Source organism: Oncorhynchus keta, chromosome 36, assembly GCF_023373465.1.
Source record: "Oncorhynchus keta strain PuntledgeMale-10-30-2019 chromosome 36, Oket_V2, whole genome shotgun sequence".
Lineage (NCBI taxonomy): Eukaryota > Metazoa > Chordata > Actinopteri > Salmoniformes > Salmonidae > Oncorhynchus > Oncorhynchus keta.
In genome coordinates this window covers 13,499,089-13,520,226 of record NC_068456.1, presented here as the reverse complement: position 1 = coordinate 13,520,226, position 21,138 = coordinate 13,499,089, and the positions used below count along the sequence as shown (strand labels likewise).

At 41.8% G+C, this 21,138-nt stretch overlaps 1 protein-coding gene across 1 annotated transcript; it reads right to left on the bottom strand.

Moving 5' to 3' along the window:
• Positions 1 to 4,773: 4,773 nt before the first annotated feature.
• Positions 4,774 to 13,101, bottom strand: chchd1 (coiled-coil-helix-coiled-coil-helix domain containing 1). The gene is made up of 3 exons (XM_035754270.2): positions 12,779 to 13,101; positions 11,940 to 12,058; positions 4,774 to 5,550 (listed from the first exon to the last, which is right to left on the bottom strand). Exons 1-3 carry the CDS (start codon positions 12,915 to 12,917, stop codon positions 5,437 to 5,439), a joined length of 372 nt encoding a protein of 123 aa, XP_035610163.1. The 5' UTR covers positions 12,918 to 13,101; the 3' UTR covers positions 4,774 to 5,436.
• Positions 13,102 to 21,138: the final 8,037 nt, after the last annotated feature.

The window sequence follows — 21,138 nt, the reverse complement described above, 5'->3', positions numbered from 1 at the left end:
AACGTGGCACCGCCATAGGATGTCATCTTTCCAACAAGTCAGTTCGTAAAATTTCTGCCCTGGTCAACTGAAAGTGCTGTCATTGTGAAGTGGAAAGTTCTAGGAGCAACAATGGCTCAGCCACGAAGTGGTAGGCTACACAAGCTCACAGAACAGGACCACCAAGTGCTGAAGCCCGTTAAAATCATCTGTCCTCGGTTGCACACAAGCCTAAGATCACCATGTGCAATGCCAAGAGTGGCTGAAGTGATGTAAAGCTCGCAACCATTGGACTCTGGAGCAGTGGAAACACAGATGCTTGGAGAACGCTACCTGCCCGAATGCATACTGCCAACTTTGAACTTTGGTGGAGGAGGAATAATGGTGTGGGGCTGTTTTTCATGGTTTGGACTAGGCCCCTTAGTTCCAGTGAAGCAAAATCTCAATGCTATGGCATATAACCACATTCTAGACAATTCTGTGCTTCCAACTTTGTGGCAACAGTTTGTGGAAGGCCCTTTCCAGATTCAGCAGGTCCATACAGAAATGGTTTGTTGAGATCGGTGTGGAAGAACTTGACTGGCCTGCACAGAACCCTGACCTCAACCCCATCGAACACCTTTGAGATTAACTGGAACACCGACTGCGAGCCAGGCCTAATCACCCAACATCAGTGCCCCAACCTCACTAATGCTCTTGTGGCTGAATGGAAGCAAGTCCATCCAGCAATATTCCAACATCTAGTGGAAAGCCATCCCAGAAGAGTGGAGGCTGTTATAGCAGCAAAGGGGTTGCCAACTCCATATTAATGCCCATGATTTTGGAATGAGATGTTCAGCGAGCAGGTGTCCACATACTTTTGGCCATGTAGTGTATGTATTAATTTGTGGATGTCCATCACCCATTTCGTATGATACATTCCAATTACAATTCATATTATATGTTATGAATTTGCAAAACGTACAAAATGTTACAAATTCTAGCTAGGTGGCTAACTTTAGCTAGCTGGCTATTGTTAGCTAGGCTAGGGATTGGGGTTAAGGTTAGCTAAAATGGGTAAGGTTAGGGTAAGGGTTAGCTAACATGTTAAAAAGTTGCAAAGTAGCTAAAATGTAGTAAGTAGTTGAAAAGTTGCTAACTAGCTAAAATGCTAACGTTGTCGTGATGACATCTGAAATTGCAACCTTTGGGTTGCTAGACCTTTGTGTTATATGTCCACCCATCCAAACTTAAGTAACAATCTGTTTTATGTAACCATACCAGATTTAACATATCCTACTAATTTGAGTGTCCCGGAATTACATTCACTATGTTACATCTAGTCTATGAGAACAGGCTGCAACAACTTATAAAGTAAAATGCAACATCCATTTATGGCCAGCTATGTATAAACTCTAACATTTGTTTATCCTGCAATTCTGCAAGATGTCCTTCAATTGGTTATTCATTTGTCTTCTTCTAATAGACTACCACAGTATGAGTCATAATACCCATCAAACCTAGCGGTCAAACAAAGAAATGGTTCCAATCGTTTTCCCAACATTCATATTTTTTTAAGAAACACTTTCATGTAGGCTTACCCTTGCGTGACGTTTTGATAACCGTGTAAATCTTTTTAGGATAAGGTGACTTTTATCAATATATTCCTCTGTATTTACCTCCCCAAAATTAAATGCTAATTAGCTATCATAAAGAACTACAAATGCCATGATGATCTGGATGAGACTGCCGAATCGAGGAAAAGGTAAGAATCTCTAGAACTACAAATGCCATGATGATCTGGATGAGACTGCCGAATCGAGGCAAAAGTAATAATCTCTGGATTAACTATCCCATATATGCCATCTACCAGACACTTTTATCCAAAGCAATTTACAGTCATGCATGCATACATTTTACATATGGGTGGTCCTGTGAATCATACCCACTACTCTGGCGTTACAAGCGCCATTCTCTACCAACTGAGCTACACAGGACCATTACTATCTAATGTTAGCTACATTTAGTAATTAATAAATTGGCCCTCAAAAAAAGTAAATGGACAATTCTATGAACTCTCTTGTGAAGTTTAAAATTGACACAATACCTGTTAGCAAAGGTATCAGCTAGAGATGATGTGCAGGAGCTTGTATGATGTCTACTTAGCATTTTAGAATCTGAGAGTTAATAGAGCTGAATATATTGATAAAAGTCACCTTGTCTGAGAGAGATTTACACGGTTATCAAAACGTCATGCCAGGGTAAACCTACACGAAACACAGTCCTTATTTTCAGTGTTTCTAAAATCCCCTATGGGAAAAATTAATGGTGGAAAAACTATTGGAACCTTTTCCCTGTTTGACCGCTGGGTTTTATGAGTATTATGACACCTCCACTGTGAGGCTCTATGCCTCTTAAGCAGGTTGACATTTATTGGGATGGGTCATTGAGGCAGAACTGAGCAATTTCCACTAGATGGGACAGCTGCAAAGTCAAAATTGGCTCTATTGTAAAAATGTATGCAAACAAAAATGAAAGTAAAGACTCACCCATTTTGAATGTTATATTGTTTTTGTGCATCTCTGAGCAATGTTTTATCGATTCCTGGGGTCATTTCATGTAGGCTATTTGAGCTATTGTCGTTCAAGCAGGCAGAAATGAGGCCCATATGACGTAGCATTGCGATACAGCCACTCTTAACTACACTGGAAGTTAATAGGAATATTACATTTAGATCGTCAAAATGTTTATCATACATGTCAGATTTCAATACTGGCCGATGTTATAACATGGGAGGTTGTCTTCTCTCCAATGAAAGATATATTTTTTGCGATATTTTAACCTCGAGAAATGTGTAATTTAACAGAGGGTCCACCACATTTCTCCTATTTGTTTTATCAACTGTTACTAATGATCCTCAACAACAACCACACAGCCGTGGCGGCATTTACAGAGGAAGCAAATGAAGGTAAACAAAACAATGTAAATCAATGGAATGATAATGTAGGCAATACCAACTGAAGGGAACTAACAGTAAATTGGCAGTTGAATATGTGTGGTAACTAGACCTACTGACGGTCGATACTGACAGTGGCTAAAATGTAACATAATAGAAATAGGAAACAGAAAAAGTCAGGGTAGCCTATAATTAAGACATTTGGGAGTGCCTATTCCAGCAAGTTAAAATTTCAATTCATAAACTTTACTGTTGATATGCTTCAGCTTGCTGTCATGTGACTGGTTTTGTCTCCAGTGATTATAAGATCAAATATATTGAACAAAAATATTTTAAAAAATATGTTTATGGAGTTAGTCAATTAAAATATATTTATTAGGCCCTAATTTATGGATTTCACATGATTGGACAGGGGCGCAGCCATTGGTGGGCCTGGGAGGGCATAGGCCACCCACTTGGGAGCCAGGCCTAGCCAATCAGAATGAGTTTCTCCCCTTAAAAGGGCTTTATTACAGACTATAAATACTCCTCATTTTAGAGTGGCCTTTTATTATCCCCAATATAATGATCAAGCTATTTAATCAGCTTCTTGAAATGCCATATCTGTCAGGTGGATGGATTAGCTTGGCAAAAAATAAATGCTCACTAACAGGGATGTAAACAAATTTGTGCACTAAACTTGAGAGAAATAAGCTTTTTGTGGGTGTGGAAAATTTCTGGGATCTTTTATTTCAGCTCATGAAACATGGGATCAACACTTTACATGTTGCGTTTATATTTTTGCTTGGTATAGATCTAAACCAAGTTATTTATATTTACAATTCCCTTACCCAAACATATTACTAATTTACCTAGCTCTTATCAAGTTGTAAATTAGTGCATGGAGAATGGTGTTATTTCAGTCTAAAAAAATTAGGTATATGCTTTTTCTACATGGAACCGGTAGGTTCACTAGACCTTATTCATGGTTTCCTTGTGTGTAAGGTGGGGGAATTATTAGGGAATTAAGTCAAGGTCAGAATACTGCGTATCTATAGACACCTCCACCACACCTTTATTAATTTGATCTCCACCCAAATGAATATCAGGTGAATAGCATTCTATTCTCCTGCTTAAATTCAAGCTCAGAATATGCATATAGAGAAAAGTTCATGAGGGAATTGCGCTCCATTTATGCAAGCTTAACTCAGGTCGGACTCAGCCCTGGAGTGAATTACTATTTTGTGGTGGCTTGATCAAACCCATCTGCACGAGTGCTGATGACAAAGGAAAGCATTTCCATTTCAGTATGCACGTTTAGCAGGAAATAAATAGGCAAGGAAATGGGGGGCAGCGTGGGTGGAGCGAGATGGCAACTTTTCTCTTTTTATAATGAGGACCCCCCCAAATCTGATAGAGGATTTAGCAGTTTCCTGGATGGCAGACATAAGACAGTGTATCCAACATCCCAACGCTGACAGACTTCAAACTTAATTAGCACAAAATAAAAACCATTGCCTGAATAAAAAGGACTTGAATTATAAGGAGTGAGTTATAAAAAGGAGTGAATTATAAGGTAATGGAAACTGGAGCTGATATTCCAGTAGACATTAGTCGGTCACTGAGATATTGTCTTGGTACCTCAGTCATCTTAATATGATTTCCAATACCTATAAGACTATGGCCTGCAATGGGCTTTGCTTCCTGGCATGTAATCCTATCTGGCAAATTGGCCAATAATACAGAACAGCTAGGCAGATCAACTATAGCAGGAGTGTTTCAAATTACATTTGAGTGATCCATTGTAAACTCAAAATAGGTATCCTATCGAGGTGAATGTCCGGTGGTGGTGCACTCCAGAGGAAATGCAACAAAATAACCATAATTAAATACTGCAGAGGTCACTAATATCTTAATATCGTTAGCAACCACTGTCTGTGCAGTATGGATTTATTTAGATCATTTTTAAAGGGAAATACATTTTATGGGAGTCAACTCAGGACACTGAGATAACAGTCAGTCACACTATATTTCATCCAGGGCACACACACGATATCATGTCAAGTTATGAAAACAAATGTCCTTGATCGTTATTTGAGAAATGTAAATTAATAGGGCATCTTAAAAAGCCATGCAATAATATAGCAATAACTGAATGCGTAATGAAAATGCTCTTCAAAATACTAGACAATGAGTGAAGTTACATATTCGTAAGAATCTTCTTTTGTGACTGAAGCCATTTTAATGGTACTGTTTTATATGATGACCTATAACAGCGTACTCAATTTAACATGGCAATCACAAGAAGTGCATCTGCAGCACAATAAATCCACTCAATTCACTTTGTTGATGAATCACGTCTAGCATTCGTGGAACGTTGGTGATGTTTCTGTGATCTAAGAGACTTCCTCTTTACCGTAAGAACTAGCAGAGACCTCAGTTGGCCACAAAGGCCAAGCATGATAACAGAGGACAGTGGGCAGGGTGGTTAAGATTCTCTGGCCCACAATTAATACATCGTAGTAGTAGGGCTGGGAGTAGTCCTAGATTTCTATGTGTAAGTTGGGGTATCTTTTCAGCAGGATAGTAGCTTGTTTGGGTTGAAGGCGTCCACTCTGGCCGATGGTGTGTTGCTCTGATTTGTTTTTCACTGCAATCTGTAAGGAAATACATTGAAAGAAAAACTTTAAGAAAATGTTTTCCTCATTCAATACTGGATTTTGTGTTATAGTTATACAGTGCCGTGCGAAAGTATTCGGCCCCCTTGAACTTTGTGACCTTTTGCCACATTTCAGGCTTCAAACAAAGATATAAAACTGTATTTTTTTTGTGAAGAATCAACAACAAGTGGGACACAATCATGAAGTGGAACGACATTTATTGGATATTTCAAACTTTTTTAACAAATCAAAAACTGAAAAATTGGGCGTGCAAAATTATTCAGCCCCCTTAAGTTAATACTTTGTAGCGCCACCTTTTGCTGCGATTACAGCTGTAAGTCGCTTGGGGTATGTCTCTATCAGTTTTGCACATCGAGAGACTGACATTTTTTCCCATTCCTCCTTGCAAAACAGCTCGAGCTCAGTGAGGTTGGATGGAGAGCATTTGTGAACAGCAGTTTTCAGTTCTTTCCACAGATTCTCGATTGGATTCAGGTCTGGACTTTGACTTGGCCATTCTAACACCTGGATATGTTTATTTTTGAAACATTCCATTGTAGATTTTGCTTTATGTTTTGGATCATGGTCTTGTTGGAAGACAAGTCCCAGTCTCAGATCTTTTGCAGACTCCATCAGGTTTTCTTCCAGAATGGTCCTGTATTTGGCTCCATCCATCTTCCCATCAATTTTAACCATCTTCCCTGTCCCTGCTGAAGAAAAGCAGGCCCAAACCATGATGCTGCCACCACCATGTTTGACAGTGGGGATGGTGTGTTCAGGGTGATGAGCTGTGTTGCTTTTACGCCAAACATAACGTTTTGCATTGTTGCCAATTTTGGTTTCATCTGACCAGAGCACCTTCTTCCACATGTTTGGTGTGTCTCCCAGGTGGCTTGTGGCAAACTTTAAACAACACTTTTTATGGATATCTTTAAGAAATGGCTTGCCACTCTTCCATAAAGGCCAGATTTGTGCAATATACGACGGATTGTTGTCCTATGGACAGAGTCTCCCACCTCAGCTGTAGCTCTCTGCAGTTCATCCAGAGTGATCATGGGCCTCTTGGCTGCATCTCTGATCAGTCTTCTCCTTGTATGAGCTGAAAGTTTAGAGGGACGGCCAGGTCTTGGTAGATTTGCAGTGGTCTGATACTCCTTCCATTTCAATATTATCGCTTGCACAGTGCTCCTTGGGATGTTTAAAGCTTGGGAAATCTTTTGTATCCAAACCGGCTTTAAACTTCTTCACAACAGTATCTCGGACCTGCCTGGTGTGTTCCTTGTTCTTCATGATGCTCTCTGCGCTTTTAACGGACCTCTGAGACTATCACAGTGCAGGTGCATTTATACGGAGACTTGATTACACACAGGTGGATTGTATTTATCATCATTAGTCATTTAGGTCAACATTGGATCATTCAGAGATCCTCACTGAACTTCTGGAGAGTTTGCTGCACTGAAAGTAAAGGTGTTGAATAATTTTGCACGCCCAATTTTTCAGTTTTTGATTTGTTAAAAAAAGTTCATATCCAATAAATGTCGTTCCACTTCATGATTGTGTCCCACTTGTTGTTGATTCTTCACAAAAAAATACAGTTTTATATCTTTATGTTTGAAGCCTGAAATGTGGCAAAAGGTTGCAAAGTTCAAGGGGGCCGAATACTTTCGCAAGGCACTGTATGTAATGCTTTAAAACTTTTATAACTGCCTTAATTTTGCTGGATCCCTGAAAGAGTAGCTGTTGCCTTGGCAGCAGGTAATGGGGATCCATAATAAATACAAATACTAATTAATTTAAAAACATATCGGCTTGAGATACACTACATGACCAAACGTATGTGGGCATCAGCTCATCGAACATATCATTCCAAATTCATGGGCATTAATATGGAGTTGGTCCCCCCCTTGCTGCAATAACAGCTTCCACTCTTCTGGGAAGGCTTTACACTAGATGCTGGAACATTGCTGTGGGGACTTGCTTCCATTCAGCCACAAGAGCATTAGTGAGGTCGGGCACTGATGTTGGGCGATTAGGACTGGCTCTTGGTCGGCGTTCAAATTCATCCCAATGTTGTTGGATGGGGTTCAAATTAAAATCACATTTTAATTAGTCACATACATGTGATTAGCAGATGTTATTGCAGGTGAAACAAAATGCTTGTGCTTCTAGCTCCGGCAGTGCAGTAATATCTAACAAATTACACAACATATACCTAATACACACAGATATAATTAGGAATGAATTAAGACTATACATATGAATGAGTGATGTCAGAGCGGAGCGGACTAAGATACAGTAGAATAGTATAGAAAACAGTGTATACACATATGAGATTAGTAATGCAAGATATGTAAACATTATTAAAGTAACTAGTGTTCAATTCCTTAAAGTGGCCAGTGATTTCTAGTCTATGCCTATAGGCAGCAGCCTCTAATGTGCTAGTGATGGCTGTTTAACAGTCTGATTACCTTGAGATAGAAGCTGTTTTTCAGTCTCTCTGCACCAGCTTTAGTGGGGTGAACAGGCAGTGGCTCAGGTGGTTGATGTCCTTGATGATCTTTTTGACCTTCCTGTGACATCGGGTGCTGTAGGTGTCCTGGAGGGCAGGTAGTTTGCCCCAGTGATGCGTTGGAGAGCCTTGTGGTTGCGGGAGGTGCAATTTCCGTACCAGGCGTTGATACAGCACGACGGGATGCTTTCAATTGTGCGTCTGTAAAGGTTTGTGAGGGTTTTAGGTGACAAGACAACTTTATGTAGCCTCCTGAGGTTGAAGAGGCTCAGTTGCACCTTCTTTACCATACTGTCTGTGTGGGTGGTTCATTTCAGTTTGTCAGTGATGCGTACGCCAAGGAACTTGAAGCTATCCACCTTATCTACATTGACGGGACCGCAGTGGAGAAGGGGGTGCACCCTCTGCTGTTTCTTGAAGTCCACAATCATCTCCTTTGTTTTGTTGACGTTGAGTGAGATTGTTTTCCAGGCACCACACTCCCAGAGCCCTCACCTCATCCCTGTAGGCTGTCTCGTCATTTTTGGTAATCAAGCATACTACTGTTGTGTCGTCTGCAAACTTGATGATTGTGTTGGAGGCGTGCTTGGCCATGCAGTCATGGGTGAACAGGGAGTACAGAAGGGTGCTGAACACGCACCCTTGTGGGGCCCCAGTGTTGAGGATAAGCGGAGTGGAGGTAATGTTTCCTACCTTCACCACCTGGGGACGGCCAATCAAGAAATCCAGGACAAAGTTGCACAGGGTGTGGTTCAGACCCAGGGCCTTAAGCTTAATGATGAGCTTGGAGGGTACTATGGTGTTGAATGCTGAGCTATAGTCAATAAAAAGCATTCTTACATAGGTATTCCTCTTGTCCAGGTGGGATAGGGCAGTGTGTAGAGTGATGGCGATTGTATCATATGTGGGTCTATTGGGGCGGTAAGCAAATTGAAATGGGTCTAGGGTGGCAGGTAAGCTAGAGGTGATATGATCCTTGACTAGTCTCTCAAAGTACTTCATGATGACAGAGGTGAGTGCTACAGGGCGATAGTCATTAAGTTCAGTTACGTTTGCCTTCTTGGGTACAGGAACATTGGTGGCCATCTTGAAACATGTGGGGACAGCAGACTGGGATAGGGAGAGATTGAATATGCCCGCTGGTCTGCGCATGCTCCGAGGACGCGGCTAGGGATGCCGTCTGGGCCGGCAGCCTTGCGAGGGTTAACGCGTTTACACTTTTTACTCACGTCGGACATGGAGAAGGAGAGACCACAGTCTTTGGTAGTGGGCCGTCGGCGGCACTGGGTTATCCTCAAAGCGTGCAAAAAATGTATTTAGCCTGTCCGGAAGCAAGATGTCGGTCTCTGCAATGTGGCTGGTTTTCCTGTTGTAGTCCGTGATTATCTTTATACTGACGTTAAGCTTGCTTGATTGCCTTGCGGCGTGAATAACTACACTGTTGATATTCTGCCATATTACCAGTCACCTTGCCATTGTTAAATGTGGTGGTTCGCGCTTTCAGTTTTGCACGAATGCTACCATCTATCCACGGTTTCTGGTTAGGGTAGGTTTTAATAGTCACTGTGAGTACTACATCTCCTATACACTTCCTTATAAACTCAGTCACCTTATCTGTGTATGCGATTATTTTCGCAAGCTACCCGGAACATATCCCAGTCCATGTGATCAAAACAATCCTGAAACGTGGATTCTGATTGGTCAGACCAGCATTGAATAGTATGAAGCACGGGCACTTCCTGTTTGAGTTTCTGCCTATAGGATGGGAGGAGCAAGATGGAGTCGTGGTCAGATTTGCCGAAAGGAGGGCCTTGTAAGCATTCCACAAGTTTGAATAGCAATGGTCAAGAGTCTTAGTAGCACGAGTCGAACAGTCAATATGTGGATAGAGCTTCGGCAGCCTAGTCCTCATATTTTCTTTGTTAAAATCCCCAGCTATAATAAATGCAGCCTCAGGATATGTGGTTTACAGTTTGCATGAAGTTGTTTGAGAGTCGTCAAGGTTTCGGCTTGAGGTGGGATGTAAATGGCCTTGGCAATGACGTTGGAGACTTCTCTTGGGAGATAATATGGTCGGCATTTAATTGCGAGGTATTCTAGGTCGGGTGAACAAAATGACTTGAGTTCCTGTATGTTCCTAGAATTGCACCATGAGTCGTTAATCATGAAACACACCCCTCCACCCTTCCCCATTTATTCCGGTCTGCGTGATGTACTGAGAATCTTGCTGGCTTTAACAACTCCGACAGAGTATCCCAAGAGAGCCATGTTTCCGTGAAGCAAAGTATGTTACAGGCCCCGATGACTCTCTGGAAATAAATTCTTGCTCTTCAAATTTGTTATCCAAAGACTGAACATTAGCGAGTAATATACTCGGAAGCGGTGGGTGGTGTGCGCACCTCCTAAGTCGAACCAGCAGGCCGCCTCGAGTGCCTCTCCTCCGTAGGCGATGTTTTGGGTAGGCCTCTGGAATAAGTTAAATTGCTCTGGGGAGAGTGAACAAAAATCTTCTCCTTCTGGTCATAATGGTCGTAATGCTTACAGTTCTGGTGAGTTACCGCCACTCTAATATGCAATAGTTCTTCCCGGCTGTATTTTATGACACAAAACATTTCCTGAGCTAATAATGTAAAAAAAAGAGTACATAAAATAAAAAAATACTGAAAAGTTTCCTAAGAGCTAGTCGAGATGCTGCCATATCCGTCGGCACCATCTTCATCTGAGGTCAGGGCTCTGTGCAGGCCAGTCAGGTTCTTCCACACCGATCTTAACAAACCATTTATGTATGGGCCTCACTTTGTGCACAGGGGCATTGTCATGCGGAAACAGGAAAGGGCCTTCCCCAGACTGTTGCTATAAAGTTGGAAGCAGAATGTCATTGTATGCTGTAGCGTTAAGACTTCCCTTCACCTAGGGGCCGAGTCCGAACCATTAAAAACAGCCCCGGACCATTATTCCTCCCCTACCAAACTTGACAGTTGGTACTATGCATTCGGGCAGGTTGCATTCTTCTGGTATCTGCCAAACCCAGATTCGTCTGTCGGACTTCCAGATGTCAGTGTGATTCATCACTCCAGAGAACGTGTTTCCACTGCTCCAGAGTCCAATGGCGGCGAGCTTTACACCACTCCAGCCGACACTTGGAATTGCGCATGGTGATCTTAGGCTTGAGTGCGGCTGCTCGGCCACAGAAACCCATTTCATGAGGCTCCCTTACAGTTGACCGGGGCAGCTCTAGCAGAGCAGAATTTTGACGAACTGACTTGTTGAAAAGTTGTCATCCTATGATGGTGCCACGTTGAAGTCACTGAGCTCTTCAGCGAGAACATTCTATTGCCAATGTTTGTCTATGGAGATTGCATGGTTGTGTGCTTGATTTTATATACCTGTCAGCAACGGGTGTGGCTGAAATAGCCGAATCCACCCATTTGATGTGGTGTCCACATACTTTTGTAAATATAGTGTATTTATTCACATTTATAAATAATGTATTACTACTTGTAGACACTAAACTGAAAGCGTAATTAAGCTAATAACTTGTTATCCATCTGTGCGGCACTAAAATAGCATGCAGTAGCTGGGCACCTCAGCTGAGGGGAAATTAGCCCTGACACAAATAAAAAGCGAAACAGGAGGGAAGACCCTAAAGGAAACTGGGCAGGGGGAAAGTTTGGTTATGACTCAAGACAGTTAACGGCAGAGAAAATTATGTTACCTGTGCCGTCTCATTACCTTGGCCCTTGTCTCCTAGCAAAATGTTTAATAAAAGAACATAACCGTGCTGACCTAGTTTAAAACAACAGGGGGTCGGGAGAGAGGGGTGTGTGCAATATGCCTGGAGCAAGGATTTCCTGTACACCGAGTAGCAGCAACATACCTGGGCTTTCTCAACACACTTATAGAAGGACTGCATTTCATTGGAGCAGAGGGTGTCGACGAAGTTGTTCTGCTTCCAGCACGCCATCATCATGGACATCTCTGTGACGCATGTGGCCTCTGTGGGAAAACAGTGTAATCACTTTCCTGCTGTTGTCAAAATTATAAGGTACTACTAATTCAGCATACTGATGACTGATCTACAATGATTTCAGGAGTGTGTCATTTATGCACATTGTAAATAAGAGATGTAACAGTCAACACAGCCGACCAATCAGAGTGTAGAGAGCTGGGGCACGTTCAGTAGACAGAACAGTGTGCAATGTTCAATTCCACCTAAACTATGCTGTACTGAACAGCACGACCAGGGGAAATTAATTCCGACTATTATGTTCCTAAACGTTTCGTAAACAGAAGCAAATGAAACGGGGAGGAACCGACCCGCATTTCTCAAATAGAAACTCGTTTTAGTTGCCAATGTTTGGCGGAATGAATACACCCCAGTTGAAGAACGACGTGATTATGATGGGCCAGAGGACGATCGTGTGTTCTGTGTGCTGCACGAGGTTGCGATTTAAAATAGTAATTCACACCCATATTGATAAGGTCACACCTTGCCAACCGCTAGCAAACGTACCTCAAGACTGTTGAAGAACGGTGCGCACCGTTTAGGGGAAACGTGTCGTGCAGTACAAATCGTAAAGCAATAAATAACAAAACGTGCAATTAGCTAACTAAATCTACTGGGCTGTTGGCTGTGTTTGGTCTACATCCGTATCCACTGGATAGAACATGTCATTACACAGGTTAATATGGAAGCCTTTAACAGAAAAGCCTTACCCCCTTTCTTCATTTTCCTGTTGGCGACCTCATCTTTCAGAACAAGCGGCTTGTTGGGTTTCAGAACGGGCTTTTTATGCTTTCTGCTCAACATCCGACTGACCTTCTCCTGAAGTGCAGTCCCACCTTGCATCGCCATTGCGGCTTGCACAATACAATTATCACAAGTAAATAGCGAAAATATAAATGTAATATCTTGCTTTCACAATAAACTATCGCAAAACTGCCTAGATACGTGAAATAGTATTTTCTCTAACAACATTTCCTCACAAGAGACAAACGTGGGGCGCCATCTTTGGTCGTATATTGCTGTTACTGTAGTGACAACACATTACGAAAGATTAACGTAAAGCGTTTGTAGTTTTCTGTCGTCTAATGAGCTGCACATTTTAAATGTATCTAAAGCGGCAAAATGCGATTGGTACTTCCATTTTTGGACTTTGATAAATTATATACTCATTGATTCTTGAAGTCTCATGAGCTTAGTTCAACTGTCATACCCCATCAGAACTAAAAATATAACCTTGTTTGACCATTATTTGTAAACAATGTAATTGTAAACAAACATTGTATAGCCTCAGAATATGAATACAACTATAAGTTTGATATAATGGATGGTCAGTCCTTGCATCCATGGCTCTGTATGAACTTGAGACACATTTCTCCAGCCCAACCCCTCAGCTCTTTACCAAAACAGTGGCAGGTGGCCACTTTATTGTTTACTGCGGATTACCCCTTTAATAACTACATTATATTTGTGTAATAATATTGTATCAAAGGAGTTACATAACCTGCCCTTCCAATTTATAGATGACCAATTTTATGATCCTTCTTGAGCTTTTGCATTCTTGCCCATGGGCTGCAATAATTTACTGCCATTGGCACATTCTAAATTATACACATTCTGCCTCAAGGTTACCTGGAGTATCCAGTGGAAAGGTAGGCATGCAAAGAGAAATACGTAGACTCCCCAATATGGCAGTGTGACATTTTGTTAGAATGTAGGGCAAGTCCAAACATTGGGACATCTCTCCAGGCACGATGTATCAAAGCTGCAAACTCAGCAGATATTAGTGTTGATAGTTATGTCAGGTGACCTCACCTCAACTCCCAATACAGGGAGGGGAATCTTCAGGAGATGACACACAAATCTCATGGATGTTAATGGGTTAATCCATTTGAATTGAATCATCTTTGACAGCATGATTTCATCAAAACTTTCTATGCATGTGTAACAGTATAACTTTAGACCGTCCCCTTGCCCATACCCGGGCGCGAACCAGGGACCCTCTGCACACATCAACCACGAAGCATTGTTACCCATCGCTCCACAAAAGCCACGGCCCTTGCAGAACAAGGGGAACTACTACTTCAAGGTCTCAGAGCAAGTCACGTCACCGATTGAAACACTATTTAGCGCGCACCACCGCTAACTAAGCTAGCGTTTCACATCCGTTACACATGTTTGCCCGTGGAAGAAGTCAGAAAATGACCTTTTGGACCTGAATGCCAAAACATTCAGGAGATAAAGGTACTCAAAGTTGACCCATTTTGCATACCCCACCTTACTGTCAAATCTAATTTTGTTTGTCACATGCTTCGTAAACAACAGGTGTAAACTAACAGTAAAATGTTTACTTTCCAACAATGCAGAAAAAAAAAAAAAGATAAATTATAAAAAAATATATAAAAAATAACAAGGAATAAATACACAATTAGTAACGATAACTTTGCTACAAACACGGGGTACCAGTACCGAGTTGATGTGCAGGGGTACGGGGTAATTGAATTAGATATGTACATAGCTAGGGATAAAGTGACGAGGCAACAGGATAGATAATCAACAGTAGCAGCAGCATATGTGATGTGTCAAAAGAGTTGCAAAAAGGGTCAATGCAGAATATCCAGGTATTTATTGGTTAACTATTTAACTAACTATTTAACAGTCTTATGGCTTGGGGGTAGAAGCTTTTCAGGGTCCTGTTGGTTCCAGACTTGGTACATTGGTACCGCTTTCCGTGCGGGTGCAGTGAGAGCAGTCTATGACTTGACTCTGAAACCGCCTGATATAGAGGAAGACAGAGAGCTTGGCCCCAGTGATGTACTGGGCCGTACGCACTACCCTCTGTAACTACCCTCTGTAACTACCCTCTTGTAAAGCCTTGTAGTTGGATGCAAAGCAGTTGCCGTACCAAGCAGTGATGCAGACAGTCAAGATGCTCTCAATGGTGCAGCTGTAGAACTTTTTGAAGGTCTGAGTGCCCATGCCAAATCTTTTCAGCCTCCTGGGGGGGGAAGAAGTATTGTTGTGGCTTCTTCACGACTGTGTTGGTGTGTGTGGACCATGATCATTTCTTATTATACCATGAAACATCCATGTCTTCATCAAAATTGTTTGATCATTTCTAAAAAAAAAAAAAAGGTTTTATGAACATTTGTCATTTTCTAAACCTTTAAATGTTAAATGATCTAAAAGCCTGTAAACTGTGATTTTTTTCTATTCACATTTGTTGAAGCTTAGACCCTCTTTCACATCATCTGAAGTGATTGTGTTGTGTCAACTTAAAATTGTATCTTCTATTATCTATATTTGTATGATTTCAATAGATTTCCAATGGAGGATTGAGATTATATTATATACATTATACAAAAATAGAAACGCAACATGAGTTACAGTTCAACATACTGAGTTACAGTTCATATAAGGAAATCAGTCAATTGAAATAAATTCATTAGGCTGTAATCTATGGTTTTCACATGACTGGGAATACAGATATGCATCTGTTGGTCACAGATACAGTGCCTTGCGAAAGTATTAGGCCCCCTTGAACTTTGCGACCTTTTGCCACATTTCAGGCTTCAAACATAAAGATAAAAAACTGTATTTTTTTGTGAAGAATCAAGAACAAGTGGGACACAATCATGAAGTGGAACGACATTTATTGGATATTTCAAACCTTTTTAACAAATCAAAAACTGAAAAATTGGGCGTGCAAAATTATTCAGCCCCCTTTACTTTCAGTGCAGCAAACTCTCTCCAGAAGTTCAGTGAGGATCTCTGAATGATCCAACGTTGACCTAAATGACTAATGATGATAAATACAATCCACCTGTGTGTAATCAAGTCTCCGTATAAATGCACCTGCACTGTGATAGTCTCAGAGGTCCGTTAAAAGCGCAGAGAGCATCATGAAGAACAAGGAACACACCAGGCAGGTCCGAGATATTGTTGTGAAGAAGTTTAAAGCCGGATTTGGATACAAAAAGATTTCCCAAGCTTTAAACATCCCAAGGAGCACTGTGCAAGCGATAATATTGAAATGGAAGGAGTATCAGACCACTGCAAATCTACCAAGACCTGGCCGTCCCTCTAAACTTTCAGCTCATACAAGGAGAAGACTGATCAGAGATGCAGCCAAGAGGCCCATGATCACTCTGGATGAACTGCAGAGATCTACAGCTGAGGTGGGAGACTCTGTCCATAGGACAACAATCAGTCGTATATTGCACAAATCTGGCCTTTATGGAAGAGTGGCAAGAAGAAAGCCATTTCTTAAAGATATCCATAAAAAGTGTTGTTTAAAGTTTGCCACAAGCCACCTGGGAGACACACCAAACATGTGGAAGAAGGTGCTCTGGTCAGATGAAACCAAAATTGAACTTTTTGGCAACAATGCAAAACGTTATGTTTGGCGTAAAAGCAACACAGCTCATCACCCTGAACACACCATCCCCACTGTCAAACATGGTGGTGGCAGCATCATGGTTTGGGCCTGCTTTTCTTCAGCAGGGACAGGGAAGATGGTTAAAATTGATGGGAAGATGGATGGAGCCAAATACAGGACCATTCTGGAAGAAAACCTGATGGAGTCTGCAAAAGACCTGAGACTAGGACAGAGATTTGTCTTCCAACAATACAATGATCCAAAACATAAAGCAAAATCTACAATGGAATGGTTCAAAAATAAACATATCCAGGTGTTAGAATGGCCAAGTCAAAGTCCAGACCTGAATCCAATCGGGAATCTGTGGAAAGAACTGAAAACTGCTGTTCACAAATGCTCTCCATCCAACCTCACTGAGCTCGAGCTGTTTTGCAAGGAGGAATGGGAAAAAATGTCAGTCTCTCGATGTGCAAAACTGATAGAGACATACCCCAAGCGACTTACAGCTGTAATCGCAGCAAAAGGTGGCGCTACAAAGTATTAACTTAAGGGGGCTGAATAATTTTGCACGCCCAATTTTTCAGTTTTTGATTTGTTAAAAAAGTTTGAAATATCCAATAAATGTCGTTCCACTTCATGATTGTGTCCCACTTGTTGTTGATTCTTCACAAAAAAATAATGTTTTATATCTTTATGTTTGAAGCCTGAAATGTGGCAAAAGGTCACAAATTTCAAGGGGGCGAATACTTTCGCAAGGCACTGTAGTAGCCCTGGAATGGCTCTGCCAAAAGAGGTCTGTTCAGAGAGTAGAAAACCCACTTGGACAACAGCTATGGTCACTGAAAGCACCCAGGTCAGCACTATGGCCAGACATAGTCGCCTGGAAGTCAAGATGACCATGTAACGGAGGCCGAGGCATATAAAGATGAAACGCTCCATTTAGCTCGCATGCAGTATTTGGTTCTGAGTCACAAGACCAGAACCAAATAATCAGTGAATTCAGGTGATTTGCAAGTGCAAATAACCACACTTCCATTGCGTTCTGGAAATCAGGCAGTGCCTTTAAGTGAGTGATGACGACTGAATATACAAGCAAGTACAAGTTTGACATGGACATTTACACCTCATTTATAGAGCAGCCGATAAGGACATTTTTTCAGTCTGTTAAAAATGGCAAACATCAACAAGACCAACGGCAACCCACACCACTCTCATCACGGTTGTTAGCAATAGTAGCATCCCCACAGTTTCAGTTTGTTATAAGACACTTGGATTTGGGCATTGTCTTCTGACAGGTGGAATCATTAGTACGCAACGTGCAATCGCTCAATCGACGGAGCAGACGACTGTCACCCTGACATAAGACAGTGAGTGGGGTTTGGGCTGAATGATCCATCACAAGAACCATGGCCAGAAGAGACAGCAGATGGTATTGTTGATCAAAGTTGATTAAACAAGGCTACAATTGTAAAGGGTTTTAAAACAGGGCTCAGGTGTCCACTGAAAATCATCATTATCCACAGTTTCACCTGTTTGGCCTGTGATCTTCTCATGCAGAAGTGTATTGAAGAGCTCTTGTCAGCTCTAGCTATGGCCATGTACTGTAGCTTTGAGCTACACAATCAATTTCAGACACTTTGGAATGATTTGGACATGAAATATGCCACACTGTTTGTTGCCATTGTCCTCATCAGACCTTGGACCTGGAACGAATAACATTCCCACACAAACAAGTGCAAGAAGAAGTGTGATCAAATGTTATTACTGTAATAACAAGCACTTGTGGACTGATGTTGACATTGTGATGCTCAACCTACTAAATAGCATGCAATTTCACACAATCTATGAATAAGCTATAAGACTAGACCTCAAATGTTGAAGAGACATGAGGAGGCTTTTCTATGAGAGAAAAGAAAAGCATGTGTGGGCAGCAGTAGCTTTTAATGAGCGGAGGGTGTTTGTGATCTAATTGACAATGTTCCAGTTTCATTGATACAGACGATTTAATGCAAGTCAGGCTCAGCTAACTGTCTGATTAATATACGGTACATGCTTCATATTGAACCATGAGTCCCTCTAGCTTCCTCTGTTGTTCATTCTCCTTCGGGATGTTCACATACTTATAATGAGAGATTTTCTGAACATGGAGGTGAGAGAAACCGCCTATTAATTTCAAGCGTTACAATGTTGTACAGTTAATGAGAATTTATGCCTCAAGAAATTGCCTAGTTGCTTGTGTCAGAGTGGGCGGGTTTTACACTCATCAGAGAAACGAAATTGTGAGGAGTTATGGAATATAGGATGTAAGTGGAGAGGTGGGGAGAGTGAAGAAGCGTGAACCAGCATGAAATTGAATTAACATGGAAAGAGGGTTTGAATGAATGGATTCACCTTGGGTAGGATTTAAGAAGCTTTAGGATGAGGAGCAGAGTTCACGGAGGCCGAAAGGAAGGGGTCAGTGTAGTGTCAGGGATTTAACAGTCATCAGCAAGGGCCAGTGATTGAGCACTGAAAATCCGTAGTCAAATACCTTCTACAAATGTATCCTCCAACATCTACTGAGTCTCAGCAGTAGTTGTTGCTTCCATACAAATTATATCTACCACAATTAGAGCAGTAATTTGGAACAGAATTGTGTAAACCTTTGTCCATGTAAACGCTGTTATGCCATTTTTATTTGTCAAAGTCAAGAGAAGTTTAAATGAAAGTGTATTGCACCTCAATATATGTACAAGCCCCAAAAAACATTCTGGAAACACAAATGTAAATATACAATAAACCCCAAGAAAAGACACAGTTGGAAGAAGCTTTGCTGCTTCTTAGGAACTCTTTCTTCCCATTACTCATAGGCCTTCCCACTGCCCCCCTTGCGGTCAGGTGCATATTTCAGGCAGGTTGACATCACCTGTAGTCTTTGATTCGCCAAGACTCACGCCTGCTGTAAAGGGGGAAAACATATTAGGTAGAGAAGTTATTCAAATGTCATGATTTGGACTCTGTACCTAATAATGAAGCTGCTAAAGGTCCTAAAAAGCCCCCTTCCCATGGTTTCCTTTCTTATTCATCGTTGACATGAGGCCGTTCGTCAGGATTCTGTATAGAACACAAAATATGTACTTTACAAGCAACACAGCATGACCTCATTTGAAAGTTAAACAGATATGGGAGTAGTTTACTGGTGCATTGCTCCCTTCACTCGGTCTGGGGATGTCCCCCCCCCCAGCTGTCATTTTATAAAAGGAAACTAATGCGTCACACATTTTTTCAACCAGTACTACATGGAAAAACAATGTCATTCAACTCATACCAATGAAACATTTCATTTCTCACCATGTATTTTTAAAAAATCATTCTCCGTTAGCTGCTCTTCTACCTTTAGTAAATCTTCCTCTGTCTCGTTCAGGTTGAAGTCAAATTCCTCAACCAGAGTAGGGCGACTTTCCTTTAAAAGGTCACATTTTAAATATGTATTCTGAAACAAGGTATTTTAGATTGATCCACTTCCAAATATAACATTCTAAATGGAGAGTTTCATACTTGTGTCTGTCACTGGATCTGGTCTGATTTGGTGAGGGGGGATCCCTCAATTAAGAAGGCAGAATGAAACCTCAAGCCTTCATGCTTCGTTGTTAAGCCATGTGAGAGACCAAGATGATTCTCTGCAATTAAAGATTGGATAACATCATGCCAATTGTTTTTACAATTAGAATACTTTTCTCAAATGCAGCTTGTGCTGCGTTTATCCTTTTGCTTCTTGGTAGCAGAGGCACAGGTTTTCTGGTGAGTCAGGGCATATTTTGGTGGGCTTTGGGTAGACCTTTTCCTGATAATTAAGGCTACCTTCTCACTAGCCACACGCTTGGATATTTGAAAGGATCACATAAAGTAATACGTTAAAATTGTCTCCCTGTCAATCAAAAGGCAAGGTGGTTGTTCAGTGGCTATGGATAAGGGGTCGATTAGTAATGCCGGCTACCATATTTACATAACTTGGAGGCAGTAGTGGCTCGAGGTGGGAGTTACGTTCCTCATGCAATTCTAAACACACAATATACAGACTAAAAAAGATTCCAAGTAAACTGAATGTACAAACTGTCAATGTTCTGTATGTTTTAACATACCAGTTTTAAATGATATGAATGTAGTTCTCTTTCAGTTTCTCTTGGAGATTTCGACTTCACTGGCTTCTGTGATTTTCAACGTCTTCACATTGCAATTTTGTGGGTACACATGTATTAGTTGCCTGTGTCAGCACCAGTGTTTAACCCACGGCGACAGTACCCAGTCCAGAGTGTCCAGCGACAGTACCCAGTCCAGAGCGTCCAGCGACAGTACCCAGTCCAGAGCGTCCAGCGACAGTACCCAGTCCGGAACCTCCAACGACGGGCCACAGACCGGAACCTCCAACGACGGGCCACAGACCGGAACCTCCAACGACGGGCCACAGTCCGGAACCTCCAACGACGGGCCACAGACCGGAACCTCCAACGACGGGCCACAGACAGGAACCTCCAACGACGGGCCACAGACCGGAACCTCCAACGACGGGCCACAGACCGGAACCTCCAACGACGGGCCACAGACCGGAACCTCCAACGACGGGCCACAGACCGGAACCTCCAACGACGGGCCACAGTCCGGAACCTCCAACGACGGGCCACAGACCGGAACCTCCAACGACGGGCCACAGACCGG